Consider the following 12,815-nt stretch of genomic DNA (forward strand, 5'->3'; position numbering starts at 1 on the left):
CCTTGAAAATCTGCTTAAATCCCTGCCCAAGTGCCTCTTCAGTTTGGAAAATTGTCTTTTAGGCGTATTTTGGGAGAGGCAGTGTGATAAAGCTGCTTCTTCCATTCATTGACATTCTCATTAACTGCTGCCTTAAGTGAGGTGACCCTATAACAAGGCTGCTTTCTAAGCGTGGGCTAATTTTTAACAGATGCCAGTGCCTGTCCATGAGTACCGACAGCACTCAGTACCCTCGAAAAGCAAGCCCACCTCCTTCAGCAGTCTGATATCAGGCATCAATTTTTAAAAAAGAACTTCTGGTCAAGGTATTGGTGTTGTAGTAGCTCCCAGAGGCTGAGAACAGAGAACACAGACGGGGCTCCTGCCCTTAAAACCTTGACATCAGCAGCGTACACAACGTTAGCAGGAGGGCGATCATACACATTTTCAGACATGTAATGTCAGCGCAGTTTTGGAGCTGATCTCATGCAAGTTGTTGCAGAAAATGCACACACCTGTGCTTGGAACCATCTTCTTGCAAATAATAACAATAATTGCTTGCTTTAAATCTTAAAGCTCCCATTTCTGTCTCCCCAGTTTTCTTCTCTGACTATTCCTACTTTTATGTGCACTCTATGTATCTAATGTACTTTCATGATATTTTTAATTATGTCTTTTAACAGCGTTTTAGTTTATTTATAGTAAATCTCCTGCATATATTTCTTTTTACTCTGAACTGCCACTAAGAGTCTTGTCTTTGCTGCAAATGGTCAATTACTCTGTGCAAGAGGAAGGCAATTTGATAAATGCATTTAAAGAAATACTTCTACTGCCTTTTAATTTATACCCTTTAAGGAAGCAATTGGCCACTTGACAATTATTCTCTCATTCAATTTTTTTCCAAGGCTTCCTGCCAAATGATTAAATTACTTATTCCCATCGTGCATTAACTGTAGACCTAATAATATGTGTTAGAAAGAAGGATTTATTTTAATTAGTTGTCTGGTGGGCTGTTATTAAGGAATGAATAAAAATTATTTTGTCATTGAGATAAAAAGCACAGCTATGGCTCTGGAGCACTGTGCACGTCTCGAAGTTCTAGAAGAAATAAAAAGAAAAGCTTGCTGTCCTTTGCTTCTGTTGCGAGCATTGCAACCTAAATGGTTATTTTTCCTTCCTCAGGCTATCAGGCTCTCTCTTGAGCAGTCTTTGCCTCCCGAACCGAAAGAGGAGAGCACCGAGTCTGTCAGTAAACTGCGTATTCGGACGCCCAGCGGAGAATTCTTTGAGCGACGTTTCCTGGCCAGCAGCAAGCTGCAGGTTGTCTTTGATTTTGTAGCTTCCAAGGGATATCCTTGGGAGGAGTACAAGCTGCTGGGCACCTTTCCGAGGAGAGATGTGAGTAAACGTGCCTTTCAGGAATAACTATCACTACTTCTTACTCCCGTGTTTTACATGATCAGTATGTTACAGCGTAGAAGGTCAAAGATACGCCTGAACAGGTCAGAGTGCTGCCAAGCTCTCTGGCTGTAAGCAAGCCAGGTGCTAACCTACCGATGCTATCGTACCTTCCGTACAAAACTGTGTTGCGAAATCTGTTTCCAGTGACATTGTAAAAAAAAAATCTTGCATTTCTGAAACAGACAAATTGTGGACTGTATTCAGTGAAAACTGCTGGAATGTGCTGAGCCAGCATCGCTCATGTCCTGTTTCGAAGGAAGCCACGTTGATATTAGTACACTGTTTAGGTCTGTTATGGGCTGGTACTTCTGATCTTTCTGGTTTTGCCATTTTGATGTAATTTTATGTTATGAGCAAGGAAGGCTCAGTGTCAGATAGTGTACAGTTATGAGCTAATCAGTACATTCTAATAAATTATTCATCCACCTGTTACATAATACCAGTAAATTATCATTTATATCTCCTACCTTGAAATTCTAATGATGTACCTGCTGTGACTGATTTTCAAAATCAATACTGCTTACTGCTGACAAAAGCCACTTAAATTCTGTTGATTTTTCAACAGATATTTACGTGCTGGCTACTAAGTTTCTTTGAAAATATACCTATATGTTTTCTGCTGTATTACAACTTAACTTTAATTTCTTATCTAGCCGTTGTTACAGCAAAGGTAAAAGTCAGTGGGTCCAACTGTGCAGCAATTACCTGGGGCCGTGCATAAAAGGTGAAGGTAATGGGCGCTACAGAGATGACAGTGCAGAGCCGAGCAGTGATGGGTGAAGCTCGGCAGCTTTTTTGCCATGCTGCCTCAGTACTGCACACGAGTAGGGGCAGCAGTGGGTTTTGTTTGCTGGGGGCATCTCCAGGTGACCGGTTAAGCCATTTTTCATCAAAGTTGCTCAGTAACTTGGGTTGCTTTTCCGTTTTGTTTCCCATCACTGCCCCTGGAGGAGGTTTATTAGGAATAAGGCTCTGATCAGTGAGTTTACAGTACTGTTTTGTAACAGATACCCCTTGCTTTGTCATCTTATTTGTAAGTACTCCAAAGAGGAAAAAAATAATGTCCTTATCAAGCATGCAGCCTGGAGAGTGGATGTGATTTCTGACCAATTTTTGCTGTAACTTGGTGAACAGGATTGTAGTGCTTACAGCTTTTCTTCCACCTTGTCTTGTATGGTGAATCCTAATCTGTCAGACTGAAAAGCAGCATTTAAGGAATCTCATTAGTCACTAATTAACTTCACTCCTTAAGCATGTAATATCATTTCCAGTGGAACCAGAGACTAGAAGTCATCTATGTTTCCAGGATTACTGACAGAAGAAAAACAGTCTGTTACAGTCTAAACAATGTTTTCATATATTTTATTCTGCAAGTCATACCTCCCTACCTGTAACACATTTATGTCTTAGTACATATTTAATATAAAAAAACCTACGAGTATATCACTCTAACTTTTTACATTTGTTTTGCACTTCAGACTGGCTGTTTCTCACATCATCATCATTATTAATTATAGTCCTCTGTAACAAACTCAAAAATTGATCAGAGGACTCGCATAAGAACAAACCAAAAAAGAAGCAGAAAAGAAGAAAAGAGACCACTAAATTAGAACAGGCTGGTATTTTCAGTACGTTTGTGAAACTGCCAGGGAGAAAACGCTGAGGCAAAGAAAGGAGAATTTAACGGCAGGACACAGAGCCGTTGGTCTGTTGCATGGGAAGCAAAGACCCTGTCATCTTTTTTTCTGTGATTCCAACCTAATAATGCCATGTATGAGGAGTCACATAAATGATTCATGCCGATTGACTCAGTGGCTGTGTATGAATCCGGTTGCCATTGTGACCACCAGAGCTACAACAGACAAAAAATAATCCCCGGGGGTTTGCTAACCATTGAGAACTATAAATGACATCTGCCATGGTCCCCAGGTTAGGAAAGTTGGAAATGTGCAACTCCATAGACAGATTTTAAAAAAAAAAAAAAAAAAGTCATTGATGAATGCCTTGGGAGTACAGTAAAAGCGGATATTCGTTGCCTCAGGCTTTGTGGTCTATAGTCTCTTAAAAATACACTGTAAGTTGTCGAGACCCTTCTGCTATATGGTATGTATCACAAACATCCACTGAGATCTGCACAATGAGAAGAGAGCACTTAGGATGCTTGTGCTTCAGATAACAATAGCATTTAAAATGTCTGTTGGTATTTAAACTATACATAACGTTTTTGGAAAAAAAATATGTTTGAAAGTACCAGAATTACTTTGCTGGAGTTTTTGCTGCAATAAGATGAAAACATGTCATCTCAAGTTAGTATTTTTTTCTTCTGTCCTAATCTGTATTACAGTAATATAGTCACCCCCGAAAGTGTTTCTGTCTTATTGAAATTGAAAAAAGGGGATTATCATCAACCAAATCATCATTTCCTTGTAATAAACTTTAGACCATTTTTACCTGCTTTTCAAAGCCATCAGTCCTGATACACTGTTGTTTAAGTATTTTTACTACTTTGGTAAATAAAAATTCATTAGTTCTTAGTTCTATGTTCCAGTTGCTTACACAGATATCCTTAGCTAACTTAAAGTTGGTATCATAACCCTACTGTAAATACAAACTTCTACACATGAGTAAATACACAGATTAACCTTTTCCAGACACTACTTGTAGATTTTAAAGCAGCAGTGACATTCCAAAGCAGTTAAGCACATGCAGTAACTTGTTATTGGGTCTTTGTCACCGACGGTGTTGTTCTTTCTTCTAGCGCTGAAATGAGATATTAACCACCTCCTCTCCCAGTACCTTAACCGAGGCAGCACTGTGTACCGTACCAACAAGTGTGTATCACACAGGGGAACCTGTGTCTGCTGGTAACTTGTACCTCTAACTTGGAAAATGTTGGGCAAGCACATATTTCGGAGTGAAAAGCTGCATTATAAGTTCTTTGCGTTATTCTTAAATGCACCTGCAAAGGCTTTATGGAAGCAAATGTGTGCGCTATTTAAATGTATGTGCTGATTTTAGAATTATAGTTCCTTTTCTTCCAAGAATTGCTCTAATCTTCAAAATGCATTTAACTATAACAAAACAAAACGAGCTTTCCCTAAGCATATTAGCATGATCAGTCAGCCTTCTCATTCAGTATTTCTTTGAAGTCCCTTTCTCTTAAAAGCCTTTCCAAGCACTAATTTCAGTAGTCCTCTTGGTCTGCCAGCTGCAAGATCCACCTTCTCCCTGCAGACCTCCCGGAGGATCAGTTCCTCACTTCCTTCTGTGGTGGTGATCTGCAGAAGTCTTCCTAAAACTCTTTAACATCTTATGGACTGGGCATTTCACCACACTTCAGGCAAGATGCTGAAGTGTACCATGTCTAGCTGACACTACAGGAGGAATGTGCCCAACAAACTTACCCCAAGGGGACTTCGGCCACCCTACTGGGGTTAATGGTATGTTTGTGAACGTTTCATGGTATCTGTCAGAAAGGGAGGTCCTGGCATGCTCTCTCTTTTGAAAGACTGTTTTGGAAAGACTGAATTTCTTAATTTCTTCTGAAAAATCGAAATTGCAATCTACAATTTATTCTGCTCATTTCTGCTTAGGGTGGAGCATTAGTTTCGTATTTGAGAGTATGCCTTTTGCAGACAGGGTATTACAGACTTAAGCTCTTTATTTACTGTATCTGGAAGCCAAGACTTCTACAGTATTTCACATTTTATTTTTCTGAGCCACAGCTTAGGATCAGGTGGCAGTTAAGTCACTTAAGGTTATTTAAATGCATCTAAAATGTTGCTTAATAATTCAGAACCAGTTTGCTCTGTTTAGAGTATTAAGATTTTTTAAATCCTTTTAATTAACCAATTTCAACAGCAGTTTAAATAAACAGAAACAAAAAATCTGTCTCCCTTGAAAGGGCAGAAAATAAATTTAACTCAAATTGCATGTCAATTTAAACTAGTTAAGATCCAGCTTTCAGTAAATTTAGGGCCAGACCATTCTTAATATTTTATGGGAGTATAGAGTAAGATATTCCTCCAAACCCAAATGTGATCATTCATTCCTGTGCTCTGGCAGGAGTCATCCTCTTTGACACCCACAGTGGTGAAAATAACACCACAGGACAGTTAGTTTAGCTGCAGCACTCAGCGCACGTAGTCATCTGAGCAGGTAATGATCCTCTGATGTTCTCAGAAGGGTAATGTCAGAGCGTGATCCCTGTGGTGCTATGCCAGACAGTTTGGCGATTTTGTGTCTCAGTTCTAGAAGCCGTTCTTTGTAAGGATTATTCTGCATTTCACCCAGTGCAAACTACTTCCTTCAAATAACCTACTTTTAAATGCATTAGGTGGTGTTTAAACTCTTTAAATAGTTCATGGAAGAGCTATATGTCCAGGACCATCCCTGGCTTTTAACATTCTTTCTCCTAATGATCATCTTGATAGAAAGATGGACAAAAGATGTTACTGTAAGAAAGGATTCCTGCAGTGTTGGGGTTATACCCAATAGCCCTTTTAGTAACTTCACATAAATCAAGAAACTGGCTTGAATATCTGCTTTATGGCAAAGGACGATTTCAGATGAATGAAATATTTTTCTGATATGTTCAAAAAATTTGACAATGTTTTTGTAAGTTCAAGGAAAATTTAACATATGAGCCATGTAATTTTTCCGGTCATTTCAGTTACTGGTATTTGTATTTCCTGCTACATACTGGTACTCATCTGGTTTAATTCACATAATTTAAAAATTTTCAGCTCAACATAGATCTGATGGTGGCATGTGTTTATCAGCTCTGATCTAGTTTACACAAGGCCACAACCACCTACAAAGGTAGACATCCCTCCTTTTGTCATTTACAACTGTCCTTAAGTCAATACTACCTGCCCTTGTCTTTACTCTCTTTTCAGGATACATTGTTATTTTATTTATTCAAGCAGTTATGTTTAGTTTAGTTAAGACACTGAGAAGTTGGTTAAGCAAATTAGCCATACCAGCCTAGCATGTTCCCATGCCTCTTTAGAAGCGTGATTTCTGCTCGTTCTTCCTGATGACTTGTAACAGTGGAACGATTGGACTGATGAGCCTTGAATGCAAGAGGAGCGGACCGCGTATCATTGCAGCCAGAACACTGAAGCATTTGCAGCCCCGAGGTTTTATTGCTTGTAACATCTTTGTTGCTCACAGAGAATTGTATCACAGTCTTTCGGTCAGCACCTACAAAAGGAGTAGGTGATGTTCTTACCCTACGGAACTCAATGGCAGAACTTTAGAGAATATTGAGTAGATTTTTTGCTTCTTGAAATGTAATGTTTATTTTTGTGGAAATATAATTTCCATATAGGCAGTGAAAGATTCTGTAAGTGTTACAGAAGGATTTTTCATAATGTTTTCTTCCAAGAAAGACAGACCTGATCTGTCTTTTCAGACCTGGTGGCTTTGTATAAGTAACTATGATATCCAAAGAGAAAGATTAAAGCTCATCATGTATCAAGTCACTGAAAGGAGATGGAAGAGAATGTCTTCCTCCTCTGGCAGAGGTAAGCTTATTTTAAAAAGAAATAGAATTACATTCTATAGGTCAATATAGTTTCTGGGCTCTTCCAACAGCTCTATTTGAATACGGGGAATGTTTAACCAACTTCAGGAAATAGGTGTGCATTTCAGATGAGCTATTTTACTTAAGACTCACTAAAGTAAGCAAGCATTCACCACAACGCTGAATACTCAATGCGGTATGTGAACTCTCAGTTGAGTCATCCTCATTAGTTAACCCAATGACTAACACCAACCATGTGATTAATATATTCCACCCAAGCACATCCCTCTGACCAAAAGTGTTCTTTTATTCAGCGCTGCCCCATTTTACAAAACATTTATTTCGGGGGAGGCGTGTTATTGTTCACAGGAAGATGCCTTAGTTAAGCTGCAGAGCTTTGCTGTTGCATATGGCATTATCCAGCGTAAACTTATCCAGCTTACAATATTTTGTACATTTTTCCCAGAACTTGTGCTTAAATGTCAATCTTGTTGGGTTTTTTCCCCTCGTAGGAAGAAAATGTAATGATAAAATACCAATAAAGAGCCTTTGTAATAGTATGATACTAAGAATGCTGTGTCTGGATACCAGAAAATTTAATGATCTCCTGCTGTTTTGGTAATTGCATAAGTAATACATCAGACTAAATCACCAAAGCAGTCTTAGGCGTGCTTTTTATTCTATTTACCTACCTACCAATCACAATGTTATACTGTAGATATCATTGTGGTACCTGAACATCTTAATCCTTTGAACTTGTGATAAAAATCCTTTTGGATTGTTTTTCCATGCAGTTATAATTAAGTGCACGTGAATCCAATCCGGGATCGTTCTCCTGTGAGTGACTGTGTTCACATCCATTCCCCTTTGGGATGTGCACAAAGCAAAGTTCTTGCAGCTCATTTGGAGCACTAAATGCATTTATATGTTTCCAAACTTCCAGAAGATGTGGCTCTCTGCTTCCTTTCACCTCACCGTCGATATCCACAGTGAAAGCTGTAGTATTTCTGGGGACATTCTCTTTCTTCTCTGTAGCTAGCACGTTTTAAAATAATTAAATACACGAATAATTGTTAGTTCGATATAAGCACACTGGCAGCAGTGCCCACAAGCAATGGACTGTTTTGCTCCTCGGCACAGCAGAAAGGATGCTTAGCATACAAATGCTCTCATCTGTAAATGCCAGTACTTAAACCTTTTCTCTACTCAGCAAGAAAGCTGAAAGTAAATAGTGTGAAGGAGCGGGAGATAGAGCTCTTCTGCCCGCAGGTCCTCTGTCAGGAAAAGACACGTTCCAGGGTATTCTGTCGGCTACTCTTTTTCCAAGAAACCACACAAAGAATTCCTGAATAGATCAAAGATTTGAAACCAGAAGGAAGGAAGGGAGGAAAGCAGAAAGAATCTGAGGAGAGCTTTACAGCACCTTCCTCTTCCCTCAGCATCTGAGGTCCTCCAGTCTCGGAGTCGTTGGCACTGTTGGGACCAGCATCGTCTTGTTCAGTACCTGCAGATAACTCTGACTGACGCGAACTTCGACTTCTTGCTGTCAACGTATAAGGCAGCTCGTGTCCTGCCTCAGCACCACCGATAACACATCAGCAAAAGTTATATTATTGAAAGAGGCTCTAATTAATTGAAATACTTTTGTGTTTTCACTCCTCCTGCCAAAATGAAAAAGTGTATTTGCTATTTTGTCATTGAAAATGAGGTGTTTGAAAGGCCCAAGGAAGTTGCAGCCTTTTTGTAGAGATTTTTCAGTGAGATTAATTCTTAGAAATAAATACAGGACAGATTTTCAGTCATGTTAGTAGCTGGATATATTTTGGCCCTATTTTGGGGGAGTACTGATCACTAAACGACATTTCAGATTGTGAGCTAAAAAGAAGCACAGAACTACCTCAGAGCTGCCCAAGTGGAACTGCTGTACACAGCGTTTCCCAACGTCTTTTACTGGACAGTAGATAAACTCTAATTATATATAATAGTATAAAGTAGATACTCTATTTATATATTTCTTCTACAGTCCACTGTTAAAAAGTCATAGGATTTGGGTAAAAATCTGTTTGTTTTTTTTTAAACCTAATTAACACCTGTGATTGTATTTAGTTTGGTGCGAGAATGATTAGTGTTTGTAGTTTTTTAAGCTTTGTTCCACAAGCATGAGGTAATTTTACCAATTTAAAAAAACAAATTTTCATGTAGAATTGTGAATTCATAATGTTAGACTTCTAAAAAGCACCAGATAGTGCAGGCGTCACGGTGCACATACAGCAACACTGGGTTGGGGCTTATCCTCACCGCTTACACTGTCCTGCCATGCTTAGTATTTTGTAAAACAGAGGAGAACACAGTTGTTATCTTAATTTACTGTCTAAAAAGGCAAGTAATGCAAGTCAGGTTTATAAGCTTTCACTGAGTAAAATCTACGCAGCAGATTCTTTTCCGATGTAAATTATGTTAATTCAATGAATATTTGCACTATGTAAAGATTGGTGGGATCTCAGGTATCTCGGAGAGCTGCACAGCCTTTCTAAGACAGTGGAAAGTGTGCTCAAAGTAGAGGATGTAACATCACAACATTCTGTTTTATCAATATGTTACTTTGCTCAGTAAATGTATTTTTAAAACACGCTTAATCTAAAATACTGTTTTGAGAAAATCTCTTCAAAGAAATAAGATGAGCATGACATGTGGATCAAAGCTGTGTACTTAGAACAAGAGTAGAAGTCTTTTACTGTGATATATTTTTCCTTATTTGTGATGGCTTTCTTCAGTTCAGATGTAAATTATCTCCAAGTTTATTCTCTAATTGCATATACCTCTATAAAGTACCCCTACTTTTGTTTGTTGATCAAGTTGAGCATATTATCCGTATAACCCATAGATATTTCAATAGGTAGAAAGGATTCACTGTATTTGTTCGTGTGTCATTCTGAAAATATAGGTTTTTTTAAACAGATCTAGTTCTTTACCAGGTGTGCCTTTAAGTAATTTCTATTGCATTTATACTTTAGGAGGATTAGGAAAGAGAGTAAAAGAACTCTTTGTCCGTTAGATTCATTAAATGTATTCATGCGTGTGTAAGTGGTGCAGAGGCTGTGCTACTCGGGAATCAGATCCTTGTCCTAGGGTGTAGAGAAAGGTGAAGGGTGTGATATTTACTGCTTGTGTAAGTGTCATAATAATTGTGTATTCAATTCTTTGCTTTTAAATGACCTTCCTGGGCATTAAGCCATTTTTTTTTATTTATCTTTTCCCTGCAGAGTTAGGGAGGGTAAGGAACCACACCTTTGAAATGGTACAGCTGTTCAGGATGTGAATGTGTTATAGAACAGATAGGTCAGCAAAAGTGAAGATAGAAATAATACAAAAATTATTGCAGAAGGAAAAAGACTTTGCTACAAAAATGTATTAAAATGTTGTTTAAGCTACTACTGATTTTTATTATTGGGTCATTAAGAAACCCAAGGAATTTATTCAGAATAAAGTGTTTAAGTAGCTACTATGTTCTTACAGGAGAATTACAAGAGTTAACGTTACTATCTTTTGGTTTTGCGCACCTTAAATCCCTCAAACTTCAAAGTGCTGCAGAAGTACTTCAAACCAACTAGCTAGTGCTTACTTGAAATAATTACCACAGAACTAATTTAAACAAATACCTGTTAAAATAATAAATTTCCTGTGCACCAAACCAACATCAGTTACATAGCGCAGTGTCGGCTCCAGTGCACCGAAGCGTATGGTCCTGTAAAAGTGTATCCATAGCAGCAAGAGAAGTAGTCTCTTACCAACTCAAACCTGTTTCAGTGAAAGTGAAAAATATCACAGCTCAATGGCAAGACCTCACACTGACAGAAATAAGGTCCTGTTACCGCCCTCTGGTCGTGTCGGTAGAGAGCCTTCCCTGAAGAGAGGCGAGTGTTGAAGTTTGCATAGAAGGTAATTTGCCTGTGGATGAAAACTCCCAGGGCAGCGTCTGCTTTGGCTTTGGGACAGCCCTGGGTGCGCGTGCGTATTATTCGACAGAATTCTGTGCTGTGAGCTTGAATATTAGTAATTTTGCTGTCTCTTCAGTTATACTCTCTTAGTATCTGAACATTCTGTCCTTCCTCTGCCACCCTCCTCGCTATGTACATTTGGAACAGCTTAGAGCCCCTTTTTAAGGGGCTTTAGTTTACATTTCATGATAAAATACTCACCTTAGCAAAACTGCAAAATATATTTTAAAAATACATTCACCTCATCGGCTGGTGTCACCATGCGACATATGAGTGGACTCTTAGAATGCGTGCATGTGACTGGGAGAAAGTCAGATATTGTAGGACTTGAAAAGAGAGAGAAACACTACGCTTTTAGCATTTGTTTAGGCCTTTAACAAATGCCGAATGCTTAATTTGGTGAATTTTGCAACCTTAATTAAGGAAGCGTTGATTTCACCACATGGGTACCTATGTAATCGCGTTGGGTTCAACAGGATCAAATCGGATACAGTATATAAACACATGCTTAAATCATTTCTTGGGTAATTGCCAACAACACGCACAAAAATCTTTACATAATAAAGGTGTATGGGTTTGGGGCAATACAAGTTACGTAATGTGCAGGGCTGTTGGGAAAAGAGCGCCGTGCAATGCCGTCGGAGCAGAGGATTGCCAGCACTGAAGTGGACTCCAGAATTTATCCCAATGGTAATGAACCAAGGGACACAGATTTAAATATGAAGGTATTATAATACTTTGCATTATGAAATAATTCAGGTACATTTATTTAAGTGAATAAAATACATTAAACCACTACATTGGACACACCTTCGCAGGCCACAGCTCTTCCAGGGTCCTTGGGTCTCTGTTATATATCATTCTTTGGTTTCTAATTCTGTTTTAAAATGCCGGAAGTTACAAAGCATCTTAGGTCTCATATTTCATATATTTACAAGAGAAACCATTTCTTTTGGTAGGAGATGTGTTCACTAATAAGGCTTCTATTCTTCGTAGTAAACAACATATTTACAAACCACAAATAACAAAGTAGAAGCTGCAGAAGGGTTATGGTGTGATAATTAAGTACAATGGCGACCCATATGAACAGAAAATGCCAAGGAGCTAAAACAAAGCAACAACAGCTTTGTTTGTTGACAGATGTAGGAGCCATATTGTTAGTTAATTGGGTAATGGTGTAAACATTTGCAAACTCTGCTGTCCCTCAGTGAATTAAGCAGCACACTGAAATTATGGTGAAAAGCTGCACAGTCCTTTTGCAGCAGGTACTCCACAATGCTTTTAGCTAACCTAAGCACGAAGACCTTGAGGAAGGGACCTCATGCCTTGTTATTATTTAAGGTACTTGAAGTTTGCGACTCTCGGAGTTTAGACTAGACTATATATCTTGAATTACACTCCAGTAAATAATAGGTTTCCATATTGTTACCGTCTGGAAGGTTGTGTTCATTGCCTAGGCTTGCTTTTCAGATTTATTTTTTTTCCCAAATGTAGAGGAGACTTGTTCTGTCTTTCTGAGCTTTTCTTGCAAACAGAGGTTGCAGGACTTGAAAACAGAGAGGCCTAATTAGATACTGGCTAGAGCTACAAAGAAGGAAAATTGCTTCTCAGGTGCACAGTACCTCATGTGCTGTGAATTGCAGAGACCCCGACTTACCTCACTTTTTGTGCCTCTGTGCCATAGTGGACTGTAGCAGAATACCAAAACATTTAAAAATGCAACAAGATACTTAATTAGCATACTTCTGTAATCACAAACTTAAATGCACTACTTTGGCTGTTTTTTACATAACAGGTTTGCTTTCTAAGATAATAACCTTTCAATAATTTAAGCAGCATTTGTGCAGGAA

The 12,815-nt window shown here is 38.6% G+C and overlaps 1 protein-coding gene across 1 annotated transcript in view; it reads left to right on the forward strand.

The window, feature by feature from the left end:
- Nucleotides 1–12,815, forward strand: part of FAF1 (Fas (TNFRSF6) associated factor 1) — a 171,905-nt gene that overhangs the window by 156,913 nt on the left and 2,177 nt on the right. Inside the window, exon 18 of the mRNA XM_009884628.1 lies at nucleotides 1,162–1,377. Within this exon, the coding sequence (XP_009882930.1) occupies nucleotides 1,162–1,377 (216 nt within the window). The remainder of the gene's footprint in view (nucleotides 1–1,161; nucleotides 1,378–12,815) is intronic.

Source organism: Charadrius vociferus, unplaced genomic scaffold, assembly GCF_000708025.1.
Source record: "Charadrius vociferus isolate BGI_N301 unplaced genomic scaffold, ASM70802v2 scaffold163, whole genome shotgun sequence".
Lineage (NCBI taxonomy): Eukaryota > Metazoa > Chordata > Aves > Charadriiformes > Charadriidae > Charadrius > Charadrius vociferus.